This window comes from Xenopus laevis, chromosome 1S (genome assembly GCF_017654675.1).
Source record: "Xenopus laevis strain J_2021 chromosome 1S, Xenopus_laevis_v10.1, whole genome shotgun sequence".
Classification (NCBI taxonomy): Eukaryota; Metazoa; Chordata; class Amphibia; order Anura; family Pipidae; genus Xenopus; species Xenopus laevis.
This window is the reverse complement of record NC_054372.1, coordinates 47,557,189-47,577,850: the sequence shown is the minus strand read 5'-3', so window position 1 is coordinate 47,577,850 and position 20,662 is coordinate 47,557,189. Positions and strand designations below refer to the sequence as shown.

The following is a 20,662-nucleotide window of genomic DNA, read 5'->3' as shown; positions in this document are numbered from 1 at the left end:
TGTCCCTGCTGAGCAGAATCCCTGAGTGTCATTAAAGGCAGCTGTTAGAATTGATACAATAGTTGCTGATATTCTACAGATGCTGCTGAGAAATGTATCAACTAATTGTATCAACTAAATGTAGCAAATTCTAACATTTCAGATGCTCCTGCATCACTGAGCTGTAAGATTGAAACACTAGAGACACGAACATTAAATTTTAAACTTCAATTTTGGGACAACTGTAAAAAATAAAAGATGGAAAGCAATTTGAAAAAAGTCTAAACAACCTAACTAAAAAAAAATGGTTTGAAAGGTGAACAACCCCTTAAAGAACATACACAGACTATAATTTAAGTAAAAACTAAATATTATATATGGTTATATGTCATGAAAATGACTATGTTCATTGCAGCTGTGGATAATTTATCACATATTTGTAAATCACCAACATATTCTATAGCTATACAATAAATGAGTGTATATATTGAACAGAACACATTTAAAATGTGTACATACAAAGGGGACTTATACGTAAGTGATGCAGTTACTTTATTTTGAATTGTTCACACATTAGTTAAAAAATGGCCTTTGTAAATATACTGCATTTAGTGCCTTGAGACTTCAGCAAATGCAGGAAGAATATGAGAAGGGCTTAAATCTGCACACTTGTTTTGTTGCAAACAGTGTAAATTAGATCACTTAACCCAATAAAATGGAAGACCTATAACCCAATGCTTTAAATGAGGCCCCTATTGCAGCGAGAAAATCTAAGTGTTATTAAAAAAGATCCTTGAGCTGATTACACTTTTTTAAAGAGATCTTAGGTCACACAATATTATTGTAATGTTTGTTTCCTACATTGGATGTGCGTGAAATATCCCCCTTTTATGAACTGATATTAATCATTAATATTAGTTCATAAAAAGAAGACAATTCACACACATCCAATGTAGGAAACAAACATTACAATAATATTTTAACAGAACCGAATTAACAAAATGTGGAAATCCTCCATCCTATCCTTTTTCAATACATAGGGGGTTATTTATTAACACAATTTTTTGTCTGTTTTGATGCTGAAAAGGTTGTGGTAAAAAAAAAACCACAATTTTTTTTCAAGATTTGTTATACCCTGAAGCTCTTCCAAGTCTGAATCTGAAAATACGTCATCAAAAACCTGCCGAATTCATGTTAAAGTCAATGGCAGATGTCCCCTCTTCATGCAGCAGTAGTCTTCATGCAGCAGTTGGGTGTCATACAGTCATTGACAGTTAGATCCAATATATCTTATAGGGGGGCTTCCTTTCCTAGCAGATGTATTAGATCTCACTCAAATAGCTGATTCCGGTCGAAACAAAATAACTGCCTTTTGCACAAATTCTGCATGTAGAGAAACAGGATTTCTGGTGATTTTAATAGAATGAGCTCTAATACATCTTTTAGGCAAAAGGAGCCACCTTATAAGATATATTGAATCTAACTGTCAATGAATATCTGACACCCACATTTTGCATGAAGACAAAATGAAGATAAACAGATGCTGAGAGAGGAATAGTAAAGATAAACTTGACTATTTCAGAAACAGTACAGAATTTTAAATTGATTGTTTTTAGAAAGTTTCTTATTTCGGTATGCTGAAGCTTATATTTAATTTTCATTTGCGCAATAGTTCCCCTTTAAGAATATGCTACAAAAGGAATGTCCCACCCACTGTTTAAAAACTTCAGTTCCCATCAACAAAATGTGTCAGTCTCTATTGCTAACCGACAGACAGTGAGAAGTGTTAATCATAGCAGTCAGTGTGGAGTGATTTCAGGCAAGTTGATGCTGCCCTGTTACTTAAAAAAAGCAGGTACCAAATTACTTAAGTTGCCCCCTTGTGTCATTGCTCTTAATGTTGAAAACAAATCCCTTATTGGTTGTTATGGGTTATTGCTCCTTGGCAAACTTAGTGCCTTTGATTATATAGCCCCAAAGGGCAAAAAAAGAACATAGTATTTCATTTTACTAAGATTACAGTAAAAACGGCAGTCTGAAATTCCATTTTTGATCAATTTTTATAAATGACAAATTGGCAAACAAGGTAGAAAATATTATATTTAGAAAAGTTTCTTAATTCTATAAGCTAAAGCTTATATTATATTTTTGATAGTTCCCCTTTAATTATTTATTTGAACTGCCTTATGTAAGGCTTATGGGGGCAGCAGTGGGACTTGAAGAGGAAAGTTTTATACAGGAACACTGGAGCGAAAGTTCAGCATATCTTTTATTGAACTGTTTAGGGGGCCATACACAGGCAGATATGCTTGAGGTGGCTAAACAAACAAATCTGGGCCCTATTTGGCCATCCACATGCTTGGCCAAATAGGGCTTATGTGATAATTGGCCCTAGGGCCTTTAAAGACCCATTGGGCAAAGACCTTATCAATATGTCAATGCACTCCTCTTCCAACAGGATTTTTAAACCTGCCCAATTGATATCTTGTGGATTTTCAGACAGATATCAGTTGGACAGGCTCATTGGTGGGCACCATACAAAGGCAGATAAGGTGCCAACTCGATGTGAATGTGTCAAATAAGCACCTTAAAGGGCATCTTTTTATAAAGAACAGGTAGCTAATAAACTACATGAAAGAAACCTTCAAATTATAAAACCTAAAATGGAAATTTGCTTGATGAAAAAAGATATAATTTACAGCCATTCAAAGCTTACACAGCAGATAACAGATAAGCTTTATATAATACAATGGGATTCTACACAGCTTTTTTTCTCCTTTTTTCAGACTGAATGACTGCCCCCACAGCTACACAGCAGCTTGTTTATATATACTTTCTGAAGTCTTTCTGAAGCAAACACAACAGTTTTAACAGTTACGGCTAACAGTATATTATATTTTAATTATTTAAAAACACTTTAATTTTTTGGTGTTACCAGTGCAGCAGCGTGCAAGGTATTGTGGGAAACTGAGCCTTGGCTATAGGAGAGCCAACTTCTTTCTGTTCCACTGGTGCAAAAGTCTGAACAGCAGAAAAGGACAAATACTGCTTTCAACTGTAACTATATTTTCAAATAACTTTAAAACATTTCATTATTTTAATGTATTTCACAAACTTGCTTTTATTCATCAAGCAGAACGTTATTTTTGGGCTTGCAATCCCATAAAGATTGTTCAGTTGTTTCTGTGGGCCTCAAATATCATTCAGCTTGGTCCCAGAAATCCTAATGTAGCTGAACAAACTACTTGCAGTTGGCTTGCAGTAAAACAACACAGATGTGGAGGCCCAGTCTTGAAGATAATCTGTTTGCCAGTTTATTAAAAATGTGCACCCAAATGGAGATAGGGAAGCCTTAAAAGATTTGGATGGGGACAAGCAACTTGATAGACTTATACTTGATGTATTATTCATTTTATTTATCAATCACCCTGTAGATTATTTGCTGCTCTCTCCATATTGTATTTTTCATTATATCTATATAACTGCTCTTACTTTTTCAAGTTACTTCTATAAAATGGTGGTTTTAAGTTACCTGGTATATGGCCTCGGCATGTGTAGTAGAATTCCTTGCAATAGTCCTTGCACAAGGCAGGAAGGAAGAGTTGCTTCTCTGGTGTTTCTGATTTGTCACTTGCATGGAAGAGATTCTGAGCATGGGGTGAGCAGTGGGCACACTGAATTTCTTCCACAAGCTTTGCACATTCTGTGTTGTTGGCGACAGACAATATCTACAAGTCAAAAAAAGAGATGCATAAAGTCTAAAGCTATTTAGTTTTTCTTCTCTGATTTTCATCAAAAAGTTTCAAAAATGTGTTTTATTTTTGAACATTAGGGTTCCTTTACCTTTCTTATACACAAAACAATTACACCTTCTTGCACTCACCTATACTAGTGGCGTTTGCCAATCTGCCATTTGCACTACCTTGGTAAATGAGGTACACAGTGCAACATGATTGGGTATGACAGGTCTCCCTTTCCCTATAGCCATTAGTTGAACTGCAAACTGCTGCAAGTTTTCCAGTATTTTGGGGAAAATGGCTGCATTGTGGTAAAAATCTTGAGCTGCATTTCGTAAATGGCCTTTTATAATTGATGAAGCTGGTCTATTAAAATGAATTCTAAATTTTCTGCAAGAAAAGGTCATAGAATATTTTAAGAAAAAAATGATCCCTATCATTTGTATTCAAATTATGCATACAATATATATTTAAGAGGTCAATTTGAATAAAAAACTATGCAGGTGGGTGAAATGGAAAAGCTTTACATGATATTTGTATTGATCCTACCCCTGAAATTCCTCCAGGGGAAGTCTCTCAATGTGGCTCATTCAGTGCTGAGAGTTCATGTGGCTACAAATTCCACTCAGAGAAACGTAACCCTTTTTTGTTTCCCTGAGTTGAGTAGACTTAAGGTATGAAGATCCAAATTCTGGAAAGACCCAGGCCCCGAGTATTCTGGATAACAGGTCCCATACCTGTATAGCCATTGCAAATAAAACATCTTGAAGTAAGACCGAAACTGTAAGGCCCCTGTTAATCCCAGGGAAGTGAATATTTGGAAGAGTGAGCTTCTCATTCATATACTGAAGAATTCCAGTCATATTTCTAAATCAAAGAAGATTGTTAGTCTGTGTATTTTTGCAGGCTGAAAGAAGCAGATCTGCTCCCTGCCCCATTGATTTGAATCCAATCAGCCTTTTACAAAATGACAAATGACAAAATGTGTATGTGTCTGTCTAGTGTAGGTAATTGTTATTTTAGAGTGGATCTGCTCCCTGCCCCTGCTCCATTGATTTGGGATCAAATCAAATCAATGGAGATGGGGCAGGGAGCAGATCTGCTTCTCTCAGCCTGCAAACATACACAGACTGACAACAGCTGGAGCCTTCAGCCTGTGTACCCATAGCCTTGATCTTTAAAACACAATTCAGTTTATAAGGAAAAAATAAAGATCTATTACTTTAGCCAAACTCTCAGTTACAATTGCTATTCCCTACTTTAGAAACACACATATACATACAAAGATAAGCATGTCATTTTGTAAGAGAATTGTTTCTTGACCTTCCAGTAAAAAATAATTAGTTACTGTAATTTCCAGTTGGCAGGCTTCTGTAAAATAGAGGGTAACTGAATATTTGATATATCAGAAATGTAAAGAAGAGCATGAAGAAGGAAGAAGAGGGTTGCTGATATTACCTGACAGTGGAAGTACTATTACTTGCCCTTTTAAAGGAGAAGGAAAGCTACCAAAGCAGTTTATTGCCAATAGATTAGCCACAGTATAGCTTACACAATAGTATACAGTGGCGGAACTACCGGGGGAGCAGGGTGCAAGCGGGCCAGAGCCCGCACCCCCTCAGGGCCCCCCGGCAGTCCGCGCGCCTCTGTGCGGCGCATATTCCCCCCCAGTTTCCGGGTGTACGGAGGGGGGCGGGGGCCCGGCTGGGCGTCCTGTGCCAGGGCCCGCCCCCCTCTAGTTACGCTTCTGCTAGTATAAGCTATAAAACTATATTTATTCTGCAGAATGCTTTACTATAACGGAGTAAACAGCTCTAGAAAATCTATCTGTTTGTTTAAAGTGACATTGACACACAAAAAAAACTACTTTTTATAATATGAACGTACATTAAAATTTACCTATAGGTCCTGTTGATCATTTTTTGCTGAGGTTTGTTATAGTAAGTAATTGTTAGTTGAAGTTTCTAAACCTGGCTGCTTTGCCAACCTGACTGTCCCATCTCAACCTGTCAGTTAAAGTTTCTAATGCTAACGGACTACTGTTGCACAAATATGGCAGCCCACTCATACAGGAACATGGGGCATCAGACAGGTAATGTAAAAGCATTGTGCAAATATTTTATGGCAAAGTTATAAGTTGCTTTCAAAGAAAATATTATGATAGATGTAAAAAAGAGTTTAATTTCTGGTGTCTGTATCTCTTTAAGATAGTAGCTGCTATATTAACTTGGTGTAACATCACTTCCTGATCAAAAGGATATGGACCGCACCTCAGATAAAAAAAATGTGTTTCTCCTTTATTATTTTGCTATTAGAAAAGATTACATAAATGCATGTAGACGCATCATTGCCTACACTTCCTGTCTGAGTGTCTGCCTGCTCACTCATAGCTCTGGGCTCAGATTACAGCAGGTTGGGTAGGGGGGAAAGGGGAGCAAACTGAGCATGCTCAAGCCCTAGCCCTGGAGGTTTATGCTGAAAACAGGAAGTCTGATACAGAAGCCCATGTGTAAACAATAGAAGAAAAGAAATGTTGTGCTTCTTTTGACAGATGACTCAGAGCAGCATTACTTTGAGGGTTTACTGGTGTATTTATATAGAGCCTTTAGCCTTTCCTTCTCCTTTAATTTGATAGTATGCAGGTGCATGTGGTTTCATTTGGCAATGTATGCAAGAGAAAAAGTTAAGAAACCAGAACCAATCCCTTTAGGTTAACAAAAAAAGGGGGAAAGGCCTACATGTAATTGGTACTGATAACTTAGGTCTTGGCAGACTACAAAAGCATCTAGCTACCTGTCAAAAAATATTATTTAATGGAAGTTGTGGCCAGATAAAAAAACGTGCATGAATGTGAGATTTGTAATGGGCTATTCAATAAATTGTCTAAGTACAAAATTGCAGTATTCTGTTCTGTGTCTCATGCTGTCCCAGCACAGCAGGAACCTAACATCTTGTTCTGTGTGAAGTCTGTGGTAAAATTAACTTTCAGGAAGATTGATAGAGCCATCACTCCAGGTTTGGTCTCAATAAACTAATACTCTTGTGAAGTCAATTATAACTCCTTAGGGCCCTGTTTAACACATTCATGGCTAGAATGGAATGTTGAACAAGCACCAGACAAAGGAGAAACGGACAGAAGCAACAGTCCAGATTTCTATGATGTGCTATTGTGACACCAACAAGTATTATGGTTGATAGGCCCATTTTCTTCAGCAACACCAATATTGTGAATGTTGGATCATTCAGGCCTTTGCTTGCTTGTTTAACCTCCGCTGTGCTGCTGGGTTTAAAGTGTGCCGTGCATGTTTATTTCTCTAGGCGGAGAACTTTTCTACAGCTGTTTTACTACAAGTTACGGGTCATATTGTTTCACAATTAATTACAGCATTTGACTTGTTTTTAGACTGTTCCTTTGTCTGGTGCAACACAATGTAAAACCTATCTGTCATTGACAAACTCTATAATCTGATGTTATAACTGATGTTACAGCAAAGCATGGTGTTGTGTGGTGTATTATCCTGCCGTTTTTTTACACAACATAATAACTATGCCCCTAAAAAGTTACTTTCCGTCTTGCAGAAATAACCATCACATTAGCTAACCTTTCAGTTTTGTAGTCCCTGTTTGCTCTTCCACAGGATGAAGTAAGGGGGGGGGGCTATATAGTATAAATATATAAATATAGTATAAATGTCCCATGCTACCACTTTTAATGGGTTTAATGGAACAAAAATATGAATGCAACGGACTGTCCTGTTCATCTTTGCACACAAATGGGAGCTACCAATTGGTTTATACAGAAAATGATGGAGGAAAACTATTTTAATAGAATTCTTAATTGACATAGCACAGATGTTACACATGACTTTACAGATTGTTCATTATTCCCTTCCCCAACTGTCTAAGATCATGAATTTACAAGGGTCAGTTTCATGAGGAGCCAATAGCCTTACAATATTCTAGAGTGTTTAAAAAAACACACAGAGAGCATACAAAAAGCATGTGGATAATGTGCTGGTTTAAATAAAACCCAGGACACCAGTGATACTTATCATATAGACACACCCACACTGTATGTATAAAGCCTAATGTACAGGGAAGAAATTACTTTTCCTTGATATTTAACAGTTGGTTTTTGAGCCCCATTGCCCTTTACAACCCCTAATCTATCCATTCATGACCCTGCCCAACCCAACAAGGCAAACAACATATACATCCTGGCATATGAGTATGTCAAACAAGCTCAGTTTCACAAGGATCTTAACTGTAATATAGAGGGGGAAAGCCCCTCTCCCATGGACAATAAAGTACCAGATAATAACACCCCCTCTGGATTGACTGGAATCGCTTCAAACAAAACTTTCGGACAAAGACACACATAGCGATTCATTAAGGTGAGTTGCTGCAACTCAATGTGAGCATATCACCAAACCCAATGTCGCCAAACAAGCAGATCTCTATGTGTATGGCCACCTTAAGTGCACAAATCTCCACAATGAACCGTAGGACGTTTGCGATATGGTGATAAATTGCCGAGATTAGTTTCAAAAGTTGTGACGCCTCGCTGTGACGAATTGCTACGTCTTATAGTTCTTGAATAAACTGTTCATCTTTCACATCAGTCCCTGTCCCAGTGGAGTTTACAGTTTGAGGTCTCTTTTACATGCACTAGGGTCAGTTTCATCAGGAGCCAATTAACCTGCCTGTTTGTTTCTAGGGTGTGGTTATAAACATGAGTACTGAGAGATAAGCAGATGCATGTATAGTATTCAAACACCCTGCAGATAGTCCCGAGGTCGAGTGTAGTGGGACCTTTTCATTATGTTCCACGGTGCCCTCCCACTTACCTATCATTGGAAATATTTCTAGGCTAAACTTGTGACTGCTGGTGAAAAGCAGTTTACAGGTCACATTTTCTGCCACCTAAAAAAATCCACACCCACTGTGCCTAACCCTTATGGTGGCCAAAGACACACAGATCCGATCGTACGAATCGAGGATTCGTAAAATTTTCGGATCGTGTGTGGCGTGTGCCGACATCTTTCGCCCGGAGGAGATAGGTCATTTGGTCGATCGGTCAGGTTTGATTTTGAATCGACCGATCCTGCCGGAGCTCATGGCACATCGTAATCTGATCGTTCGGCCATATCGGGGAAAGATCCGCTCATTTGGCAACAATGCCAAACAAGCGGATCTTTGCATCTATGGCCACCTTTAGGGAAAAGCTCATCTATTTCTATTGATCAGGTTTTCATTGGTTTCCAAAAATTACTTTTTTCTTAAACTGTGATTCAGGCACAGTAACACTAAATTACAATGGGATGGATGACAGACAGCAATGAATTAGAGAAAATTTAAGGTTTCATTTGCACTCTACCTCCTAGTAAAGGCAAAGGCATTATTCTCCAATTGCAAAGACTAGCAGAAGTAGAAAAGGTAAAGTGTAACGGTTGGCACCCTAAAACCAGAACCGCTGCAGACCCCCTCCCGCTAGACCACCAGGTACAGTTGTTACAGAAAGTTCTTGTATTCAGTGATGCAGTTCCATTTAAACAATAGCATGACAAAAATTGATAGTTATGTCATTTAACTATACAGACATTTACAAATATAATGATTTGAAAGTTCTTCTCCCCATACCCAATGAGAACATTTCTGCCTCTTAAGAGTAAAGGTATGGGACCTTTATCCAGAATGCTTGGGACATGGGGTTTTCCGGATCTTGCTTCATATCTTAAGTCTACTAGAAAATCATATAAACATTAAATAAACCGGTTCTGCTTCCAATAAGGATTAATTTTATCTTAGTTTGGATCAACTACAAGTTACTGTTTTATTATTATAGAGAAAGGGGAAATCATGTTTAAAAATTTGGATTATTTGGATAAAATGGTGACTGTGGGAGATGGCCATTCCGTAATTCAGAGCTTTCTAGATAACAGGTTTCCGGATACCGGATCCCATTACCTGTATTACATTTCTGCTTTATTTGAGATGATAAAAATCGGCATGTGTTACAGAAACCCTCAGAGATTTTTGTTTATGTGGATGATACTGACAATAGCTTTTGACTGTGGAACAAAAGCAGGCGAATGGTTGTAAAAAGACACACTTGAGATCCATGATCAGACAATTATATCTTGACAGACTTGGCTGTGAATACTTCCGAAGGTATAAAGTGGTGTTCCTGCTTTGTAGTGTCCATTCCATTTGGAGGAAATGATGAGAATATAAGCATTATCCATCACTATGGCAGATGGGATATAGGATATTTCTTATCTTATATCAGCAGTGTAAGCTTGACAGCACTTGGACAGTTCTATGTGGATAAATGTTTTGAGACTGGCTACAGTGTTATATTGTGTTGCCCTTGTGAAAGAGCTGGTGATTCAACATTGTCAGATGTATTTTTAATATGGTGGTGGTAGCATTAACAGAAGAAAAACATTTGTAAAGTCAAAAGCAAGTCTGATTAGATACTATATTGTTAAATACTATGACGTAAATCTTTTGTTGCACACAGACATCAATAAGTCTCAGTGGATGAAACAAGCATTGGCTGGACTTTTCTAGTGGATGGGATCTGTGGGACTAGTATTATATGCATGAGATCAACGTAATAAGAATGTGGTCTATACCATTGCACGATCAGATAAATTCAGAGTAAATGTATGTTTGTATGAGAAGACAATGACAAAACATTAATTTTTGATGCCATCTGTTGCAGTTGCTGTTTTAAACATTGTCTACTGCCTGTCTACTAAACTATGGAGAGCTTTCCATGCTTGGAATCATAAACTACTCCTGATTGAGAAAAGAATAAAGGGCAAGCTGACACTAAAAACCTGCAGCAAGACAGTTCTCACTCATCTAGGATGAAAAAGGGGGATAACCCAACTAGTCCCTGAAAAGACAAGAACATTTGGACTAAGAGCAGATACTGAAGCAGAATGATGTTCTACAGTTTCATCCATTAGTGAACCAACTAACAAACTAACAATGACAATGTTATTCTTTTGCCATAAGCAACAAGACTCTGCGTGTGGGCAGCAGTTCAGTGGGGAGGAGGAGAAGTCGACCCCTTTTTGTTCTATTGATTTTGTCCTATTTGCATGACTAGAGCAAATTAAATGATGCAATATGACTTTTTTGTTACCAAACAAAGTGAGAGATACCACCCAGACACATATGTTGATTCATAGAAGCTGTTTACATGAGACTAGAATGACATCTACCGGGAACTAGGCATAAAAATTTCATTCAGCAATAGCCATTTTTTTTCTATGCTTTGGCCAGAAAGGCAGAAACACAACTTTTCCAAGGATACTCTATCTCAGACTTTGAAAACAACACACTTGCCACTGAATCATTCTTAAACTAGACACAGGAGACAGGAAAAAGGGACACCTGATGCTTAACTTCACTTGCACTGATTTTGAAATATATGATTTGTTAAACCCATTTACGTACAGAGAAATGGACAACACAAATTTAACACATGCACTGTGGAAACTGTCTAGTCTTAACCGAAAATGTCTCTTTAAATTTCAAATGAAACCAAATACTATCTCAGTATGCACACTGTGTATGCCTCTATTATACTCCTAAAATCTCACCTTTATAAGTTCAGCAAATCCAGCAAGTCTACATGAGTGTCTTAAGGTTGAGCATAGCAGATATGTGCCCCTTTCCCCCATAATTTCAATCACACCAACAAATTGTTAATTTGCTGATTTTAAAAGGCCTTTTAAAAGAGGATTCTATCAAGTTACTTTGAGCCTCAGCTTTTTTAAACAGGTTTGACAGCCGGTGGGCAGGTGTAACAAAAGGGGAACACGGAGAAAATGAAAATGTAATATAAGAGTCAGCATACTGAAATAATACATTTCATAAATATAATCAATTAAAAATTCTGTACTGTTTATGAAATAATCAAGTTTATCTTCACTATCCTTCTCCTAGCATCTGTTTCTCTTCATTCTCTCTTCATGCAGGAGTTGGGTGTCAGATAACCATTGGCAGTTAGATCCAATATATCTTATAGGGGGGCTCCTTTTGCTTAGAAGATGCATTAGAGCTCACTCTATTAAAATCACCAGACATCATGTCTCTCTACATGCAGAATTTGTGCAAAAGGCAGTTATTTTGTTTGTACTGGGATCAGTTATTTGAGTGAGCTCTAATACATCTGCTAAGAAAGGAAGCCCCCCTATAAGGTATATTGGATCTAACTGTCAATGAATATCTGACACCCAACTGCTGCATGAAGAGAGAATGAAGAGAAACAGATGCTGATAGAGGGATAGTAAATATAAACTTGATTATTTCAGAAACAATGCAGTTTTAATTGATTGTATTTAGAAAGTTATTTCAGTAAGATGAAGCTTATATTAAATTTACATTTTTGCAATAGTTCCCCTGGACAACTGGACAGCCACAGCTGGAATCTCATAGCCATCCACTTGACATCTGGTGGTAAATGCTGACCAAGAGCACACACAGTTGTAGTCAGGAGTGAATAATCTTCAACTGTGCATGCTCCTGGCCACAAGAGAGCTGGTAAAAGGCAAACGCACTCTAGCTGCTGCTGATCTCTCATTCACCACTGACAGACAGAAGCATTATGGTAGAAGGGTTTCTAAAAGTTGAAGTCCAATATCAGCCAGAGGGTTACAGGCTGATCTTGATATACTTTAGGGGTTGTTTACAACCTCAAGTGCAGTTGTGTCGGGTGCTTAATTTTCCACACTAATGGTACTTGCATCAACATGTGCTGCTTGCAGTCAGTGGCACTGGCTTCCTCCTACCACATGTTCCGAATTTGACACAGTTGTGTCTGTGACATAAAAGAATCCTGTAGAAACCACCACCTCTGCAGAGGGTAGCTCCAGGATTTCCACAGTGACATGCATCTATCGCAGCAGCCCAGTTGCATTGAAACAACCAGACAGGAAATTTTCAGCACAATATCATCCAATTTGTATCAAAGAAATTTTGATGCACTGGTGTGATTGTGTCAGGTTTATCTCCCCCTGGCAACCATAATAACACTGGAATCATGGAAAAAGCACTGCATTTTGGGTAAAACATCTATGGTGATTGCACTTAAAATTTCGCTTAGCCCACTGCACTTGTGACTATAAATAACTCCTTTTATCTATTCCCTTAATCTTGGACCTCCATCAAAAGGTTCCATACACTCACTTTTGCTTCTTGCCCCATACTACATATAACTTTTGTGCAGCAAATTTTTTTGTTTGTAAAATATATGTTTTCATCCCTTTTTCATCTTCTTTGGCTTTACTGTACATTCCCTGTGAAGCTTCATACAAAAAATAAAATACTATGTACATAGCCCCAGGATAAAAATTGTAGAAGGAATTTTTTAGACTTAAAATATCTTTTGAATGTCTCTGGAATCTGTTTTGTACCTGTCCCATGCCTGAATGGATAAGGCTATTATATTTATGCATTTTCCCCTTTGTTTAGTGTACAGTTGGAAAGTGAATATTGCTGTTCCTCAGATCTTGGGACCCACTGAGACAATGGTGGGGCTCAAGAATGAAATTAGTACAGGGCTCTAGTGATGTGCAGATCGACTAAAACTCGACCCCCACCTGACCCAAACCATGCCCAGCAGTGCCCGCACTTGACCCTAACCCAGGGTGCTCCTTTATTTATAGTATTTTTATTTAAATTCCTTTTCGTAATGAGCATATTTTGGCCTTTTGGGAGTTGTAATGCAATAACATCTGGAGGCCACAGATTGCACATCTATTAAACAAAACCCAATGGCTCAGCTAGACAAGTTTTGACATATAGACCCATGTTGGTGAATACACAAAAGCACAGTGCATGGATGTGCATGGGTATTAACCTATAGCTGTCCAACCCAAAATACTTGAAATGGCTATTGGTTTTATGAGAGGTATATGACAGGTTTACCAATAAGTATCTGATTGAAGGCGGAAAAACTAAAAATCATGAAAAATTACAGGGCATCCCCATGAGATCCAACTGATTTGGATTTGGCCAAAATGGGGCCAAATCAGCCAAGGATCTGTCCTTGTTTTAGGATTGATGTTTAGAGACTTTTGTGTAATATAATAAATGGTGCAGCATGTTCACTAAGACACAAAGCAACACAATCAGCAGGTAGCACTGAATGGTCACTTATATGAAAGCAAGCATCTGATTGGCTGCTATGGGTTACTAGACCTGGCACAACCTTTTTGACTTTTATTACAGTACCCTGTTAATGTTAACATTAAGTCCTATGTTCAAAAAGTAGGCAGAGAGAAATAGGTAGTAACAGCAGCTAAGTGACTGCACAATGTTTCAGATTTGTCTTTTCAGTGATATACCCATTTTAACCCTATGAACTAAACAGCAAACACCATCAGAAAAATTCCAGTTAGAATTAAAGGTGGAAAGCCAGAACTGAAGCCAATACAGTAGTGATTTGATATGTGGGTAAGAACTAAAAGGTGGGTCCGCATGTTGTTTAGAGTGGGTACCCATGAACTACTTGAAATGTCCTGCTCCAATAGACAACAGTAAATAAACTGAGATTGAATATAATCAGACCTTGCAATTAGGTACTGTGTAACCATGTTTGGATTTATTCAAGTTGTAATTATAAATCCAAAATTCCAACTTTCCAGATAAAGTTGCTCTCTTCTGGTTGAGACAAGGTGAGATTCTCCTTCATGATTACCAGTATATCAAGCAGCAGCAGCCTGCCCCATAATGCCTGCTAACCTTTATATAAGCTCCATTGGACTATGGTAAACAAAATAACGTGGGTCAGAAAAGGAGTAGCTTAGGCCTGCATTTAATTCTGCTTCTGAAATGCTTCTCTTATTGGGCGGCAAGGCCTCTGTCAGCCAAGGTGTTGCAAACTTTGCAGAGGGTGAAGGAAGTAGGAAAGTGTCAAGATAAACATCTTCTTCACCCACATCTTTTTTTTTCAAGTTAAAATGTGGCTTTTGGTAAGACTTTCTGGTTTCTGTGTGGTCTGTAACATGAGATCTGTTTGCGAGGATGTTACTGTTCAAAATATGGGCAAGAAGTTGTTAACGTTAGGTCTCCAGTATAATCACTATGGTAACGGCATAGCCCAAAGCAATGATGCTCTCAGTGAGTTCCAATGTATACACCAATGTCCCAGGACTGAGAACACTAGAGCTGCTAACAGCTAAAACCACTCCCAAACTTAAATATATGCCCTCTCAGTCTTGGAAATATGCTCTAGCTTCCAACAACATTCCACGACAACTTCCACTAAATCATGCTGTGGTGAAAGGCATCATCACATTATCCTTTATTTACATAACACATTTACACAGCACTTTACAGAGAACGTTCAACATTCATATCAGTCCCTGGCCAGCTGAGCTTACAATCTAAAGTCCTTACCACACACTCACACTGATAGTCTCAACAGCTGGGGCTGGAAATTTAAGGCATGAGCTGAGTATTCTGGGAGCGCTAGGTTACTACATAAAGCTGTGATGCAGGGAGTTGTGGGCTTTAAATACTTTAGTGCTGGGTTACTGGCATATGTATGTCAAGGCAATTGGAGAGTTGCTATGCTGAAGGCTGTAGTCAGTTGGGGATTCTGGGAGTTATAGTACCCAACAGATGGGGCCTCATGTGTTAACTATCAGTTTTTAAATTTGAGGTTTATATAAACATTTATCAGTGTAATAGAAGAAAAGCAAAGCCAGGTGCAGGAAAGATGGAATGCATGTAGTGGACAAAGCCCACGTGCTACACATAAACAAGGCTTTCTTTTACCAGCACTCTTACACTGTATTACGGAAAGCCATGTACTAAAAACACATTAGCAACAAGTCAATATTTATAAATAATATTAAAATTCATAAACAAACTCAAAGTTTATCTAAATATTGTACATTCATGCTCACCAGTACATATATTCTGTGTGTTTATGCCCGGGAATACGACTTGTGTATACTGTACATACCTACACAATTAAAGCAAACGGTGGGCATACACACCCACACACGCATACATATAAACACTTCTAAACTTATTTTATCCCACCTTAAAAGATACACTCACACACTTATACATATAACTTGGTAATAAAGAAACAGGGCAACACCAAGTTAACTTGTTCTGTGCTCTTGGTTTGCATGGAAATATAAATGAAGTAAATATTTACATCACACAGGGTGGTTCTCACCCAGGAATAATCCCACAAACCCATAACACATACCATTGTTTCATACAGAAACTCCACCAACTACTGTCAGTACTAGAATGTTTTCTGGATGGGAACCTCCATTAATTCCCAGGGGTGCCTATTCAAATCAGTGGGAGGCAGCAGGGATGTGACACCATGTGACATAAGCCAAAAACCCTGTTATATCCCTCACCCTGGTGTCTTCAAACTAAACTACATCACAGCCATATTTACCTTATTTGCATGATGTCTTTATTTTTATTTTGGATATTGAACCTTTTTGCATTCTTTGGAACCTCTCCAGTTTAGAAATTAAAGTTTAAAATTGTTATCTGGTTGGTAGTGTGCCATGATCCCTAGCAACCAGGCTGTGGTTCTGAATGACAGATGGAAATATGAATAGGACCACACAAGAGAGTGGCAGAAAAGAAAGTTAAAATCATACTAAAAGTGCATTCTGAAGAGCAATATGGAAAACTAGAGGGATCACTGCTTTATAAAAAAAAAACGTTAGCTTTCCTTGGGCAGCAAAGGAAGACTCTGAATATGCATCATTCATACCAGCTAGACATAGGCATGGGTAAAACCAAGCAGTGTGGCTTGTCTTTAGGTAAAGGAGTGGGCTTGGGATCGTATTAAGCTAATAATTTAGATATCAACATCTAGGAGAACTAACTGCCAAGACACAGTAAATTGTACCACTGAGTATTGGTTCTTAAGTTGTTTTAGACCAATAATTAAACCTCCTGTTGCTGAACCAAAACTACTGGAATGCCAATGACTGCGGTTAGCTGTTCTTGGGATTTTGGAAAGATGTAATTCAACAACAATGGGAGAGCCATTGGTTTAAAATCACAATGCTTTGGAGCATGGGAGTTCTAGGGATACTTAATGTATTAAGCAGGGACAACAGGCAATATCAAGAGGAACTTAATGTTTATATCTTCACTGTTCATGTTCATAACAAAAGAAAAGTAATTTAGTGTTTGCATTTGCAGTGCTGTATGTAACCTAGGAAATCCTAGCCTTGGTCTAAATGAGATAATTGGTTTTTAGCCTTAGTGTAAATGAGATAATTGGTTTGGTAAAGATCCCTTCTATTTCCCTCCTGAGTCCCTCCTCTACCCGTCCCTGCGTCCCAAAACAATGTATGGGAATTGTTCTGCCTATAGCATAGCTGGGGGTTCCAGTCGGAGCACCACTCAGAAAAGTTGAAGCGAACAAATAAATACCCACAATCAGCCAGCCAGTCAAAAGAGCACTGTAAAGAGTTTCTAGAATCTGGCAATACTTAACATTCAGAGGTAATCAGATTCCTGCAGTGCTCCAATATTTCATTCACTCAGGCACAGGAGGGGTTGGCAGGGAATTATGAAATCACATAGAGTGTCTCATAGAGCATAAGTATACAGTCGCACAATTCATTGTGTTAGTCCGATCCTTCCCCCCCCCTCATTAGTCAGGTGTCCATTGGAAAGGAAATACACACTGGGCAAAGTTTGCCCCTCACACATACCAGGCATATTTCTACAAAAAGGGATGCAATGTGCTTCCAGCTTTACAGACTGATGGCATATTGTGCCAGAGTCAGAATACAGGAGGCTTTCCAGCTAACAGGTGTACAAACTACTGTATGCTTCAGTATTATTCTGTGCCTCTATTATGATTATATTATCTGACTCAGGTCTGATAGGATGATGAGCCCCTCCATTGGGAGGGTATGTTTCATACATGCCTAAATGCCCTTAAGCTGGCCATAGACGCAAAGATCTCCCGACAATTTTCATCCGGCGGAGATCGGTCGTTTGGTCGATCGGACAGGTTAGAAAATTTCTGTCGGCTGCGGGTAAAATCTCTGCATGTATTGCCGATCGTACGATTTTCGGTGGGAGACTGTCACTAGCTTTGTCTATCGTACGATTGCTGTCAGGGGCAGAACATCGACTGATCTGTTCTTTAACTACTTTATTTGGTCGGAATGGTAAGACTTTGATCTGAATGGTTAGTGGCGGGTCGTGAGATGGGAAAGTCCGATCGAACATTGATTCGTACGATCGGATGTTTGCGTCTGTGGCCAGCTTTAGAAGGCAACAAGTTGCAGTGCTAAACTGAACAAACTTGTTTTCTTCCATATGTGCACCAGGTGAGTGCCAGCTCCATGCACTGCAAACACGTGGATTGCTCTAAGTGAGAGACTTTCAGCAGGAACTGCTCCTCCTCCCCTCATTGGCTGGCTTGGGTACCAAGAGGAAGGTGTTGTGCTACATCACTTTAAACATCTGCAGTTGCGCAACTACAATTCCCTGCATCCTCCTCATTCGCTGCTTTCATTTACACTGGTGGGATGGCTTTGGCGTTATTATGACACGTGTCTCTTACCTTATTGTCCATTGGCATTCCAGGGATGTCAGGTTTGGGGCAACACGAGAGTCGGGGATAAAAGCCCCCGCACCCCTCTCCAGCTCCCCCTAGATCCAAAGTCTGTAATTTTCTGTGTCGCTTTTTCACACGGCTCGGGGGGCTCCCATTTAGGCACCTTCTTCTCCTCGTGACAGTCTCACTCTTTTCCCCAAACTTAGCGTCGCTTTCCAGAATAAGCATAGCTAGCGCAAAAAGTAGCATCCACTGCACCAACAGAATCTTTTTCATTGCTGAAAAAAAAAAAAAGGGTCCACAGAAACGGCAAAGAAACTTGTAATCGCCTCCTATCCGAAGGGAAATGGTATGGTCCAAAGCAGAGTTGTTGAGGTGAGCTGTGTGGGACGGGCCAGTAGCTCAGGTGAGGCAGGAGGGCGCTGGGTGCCACTTGCTGCTGGACTGAGGTTATTGGCACCGCTCTGGGATGTCTCACCCTGCTGTAACGCAGCTGCCTGTGTTTAATGCTTATGTAGGGCTCGCATCTCCACACGCCTCTCATGTTTCGCTCCTATTTTTGCTGCTTTTTAAGTAGAGGAGGTGCTGCCACCCCGCGCCGACTGACGTCATTGTCCCATGCGCAGCGCGCGCTACAGTGAGGAGGGGGTGCATTTAGCGCGCTGCCCGGTACCTCGTACTGAAGCACCACAGATTCACACTGTAATACTTTGGCAGCTGCAATACTGCAGTACAACCAGAAATGAAGCATTGCATACAGACTTGTCCAAATGCCAATCACCTGGACCCTTACACTTCAACCATACTAGTTGGCACATTTTGTGAGGAAAAAAAAAAGTGGCATTTCTCTCTCTGCTTCTCTATGCTAAACACTGGCACTAGCCTTCCTTGCCAGTTATTTCCAGGAGTGCTGCCTCTGTTTTTGATACCACATAGGGTTGCCGGGATTTTACCTGCCTGACATGTGAAAACATTGCTTGATGCCAATGTAATTTATAGGGAAAAACCATAAAAATATAGGAATATAGTATTTTTTTTCCTGAAGGTGGCAACCCTTCTATACCACAGTATAAATGCAAATAGACGGAGTGCGTGAAAGTAAATACACCTGTAATAAGACTGCCCACCAGGTCCGGACTGAGAATTAAAATAGGCCCTGGCATTTCAGGTACACAGAGGCCCAATCAGCCCCCACCAGCCCACTAAATAGTGACTTTCTATGGCACCTTATAGCAGCCCCTCTGGCATTTGCCAGAACCCACAGATTGCCAGTCCGGGCCTGCTGCCCACTGGATATGGCTGGTGTTGTAGATGCGTGCCCTATTTAAGCCCATTTCATATATGGAGCAAAGGTTTGGCGAGAAGTGGAAAGGCTTGCTAAATCAGGCCTGGACTGCAGGCCCGGGCCTAGGGCACCAAAAATCTAAGTGCTCCTCGTGTAAACTGGGACTGGGCTTAGGGTTGCTACCTGTCCGATTTTGACCCGAACAGCCCAATATTTTGAAGGGCTGCCTGGGTCAAAACTTCCTGCCCGGTTTTCCAAATAAGGAAAACCAGGCAGGATTCCCTTGATTGACACGGTGATTGGCCAATCGCTGATTGGCGCGTCATAGCCCCCTGACGTCATGGACACTCCCGGGACATCATGGCCCATTACACCTACGGCATGGCCCTGCCCCCTGACATCACGGCCGCCCCCTGACGTCACGGCCTGCCCCCTGCCCAGTCTCCACTGTTTCAAAATGTGGCAACTCTAACAGGGCTAGAGAATTCGAATCTCCTACTCAGTCCCAGCGATCGACAGCCACCGGGAACAGGTGAAGCAGTAGGTGTGCAAGATGGGGGTGGTGGGAGTGTGGGGGAACAGGAGTGCAAGTGGCCTAGGGTCGATTGAGATTGAAATTTTGGCCCTGCTGGACTGGTATTAAAAATTGGCCCTGATATTTCAAGTGCATAGATGCCCAACAACCCCCCCTCCCCCCCCCCCCACAAGCCCAATAAATAGTGACTATCTATGGCCTCTGGCATTTACCACAGACTGCCAAACATTGTTGTAATGAAGCTCAATGAATGGCATACATGTTGCTGAATACAACAAAGAAAACATAAACACAGTAATGGTAGCAGAGTAAAACTGAATGCTATATATTAATAAATAAATCAATAAATATAGCTAGTCATGCAGTGAAAAAAAACTACGAACTGAGCAGAATAGCAAATTCATTCAAATGCATGCAGCAGAACAGGGCAATGCAAGTTATTCAAAGGTTGATATGTATTGTGATAGCAGAAGAATAGCAGCAGTAGTGCAGTGAATTTTATTCAACCGAATATCAAAGCAATCTATTCAGTAGTCGATATG

General features: G+C 39.7%; 1 protein-coding gene across 3 annotated transcripts in view; it reads right to left on the bottom strand.

The window, feature by feature from the left end:
- Window positions 1-18,871, bottom strand: part of hhip.S (hedgehog interacting protein S homeolog) — a 106,281-nt gene extending 87,410 nt beyond the window's left edge. For 2 of the 3 annotated variants that reach the window (XM_041579560.1, XM_041579559.1), the window contains exons 1-2: window positions 18,307-18,871; window positions 3,512-3,707 (exon numbers count right to left, since the gene is read on the bottom strand). In XM_041579560.1, coding sequence (XP_041435494.1) covers window positions 3,512-3,707; window positions 18,307-18,576 — 466 coding nt within the window. In that variant the 5' untranslated portion in view covers window positions 18,577-18,871. The remainder of the gene's footprint in view (window positions 1-3,511; window positions 3,708-18,306) is intronic. The other variant, XM_018243278.2, reaches the window with a different exon arrangement.
- Window positions 18,872-20,662: the final 1,791 nt, after the last annotated feature.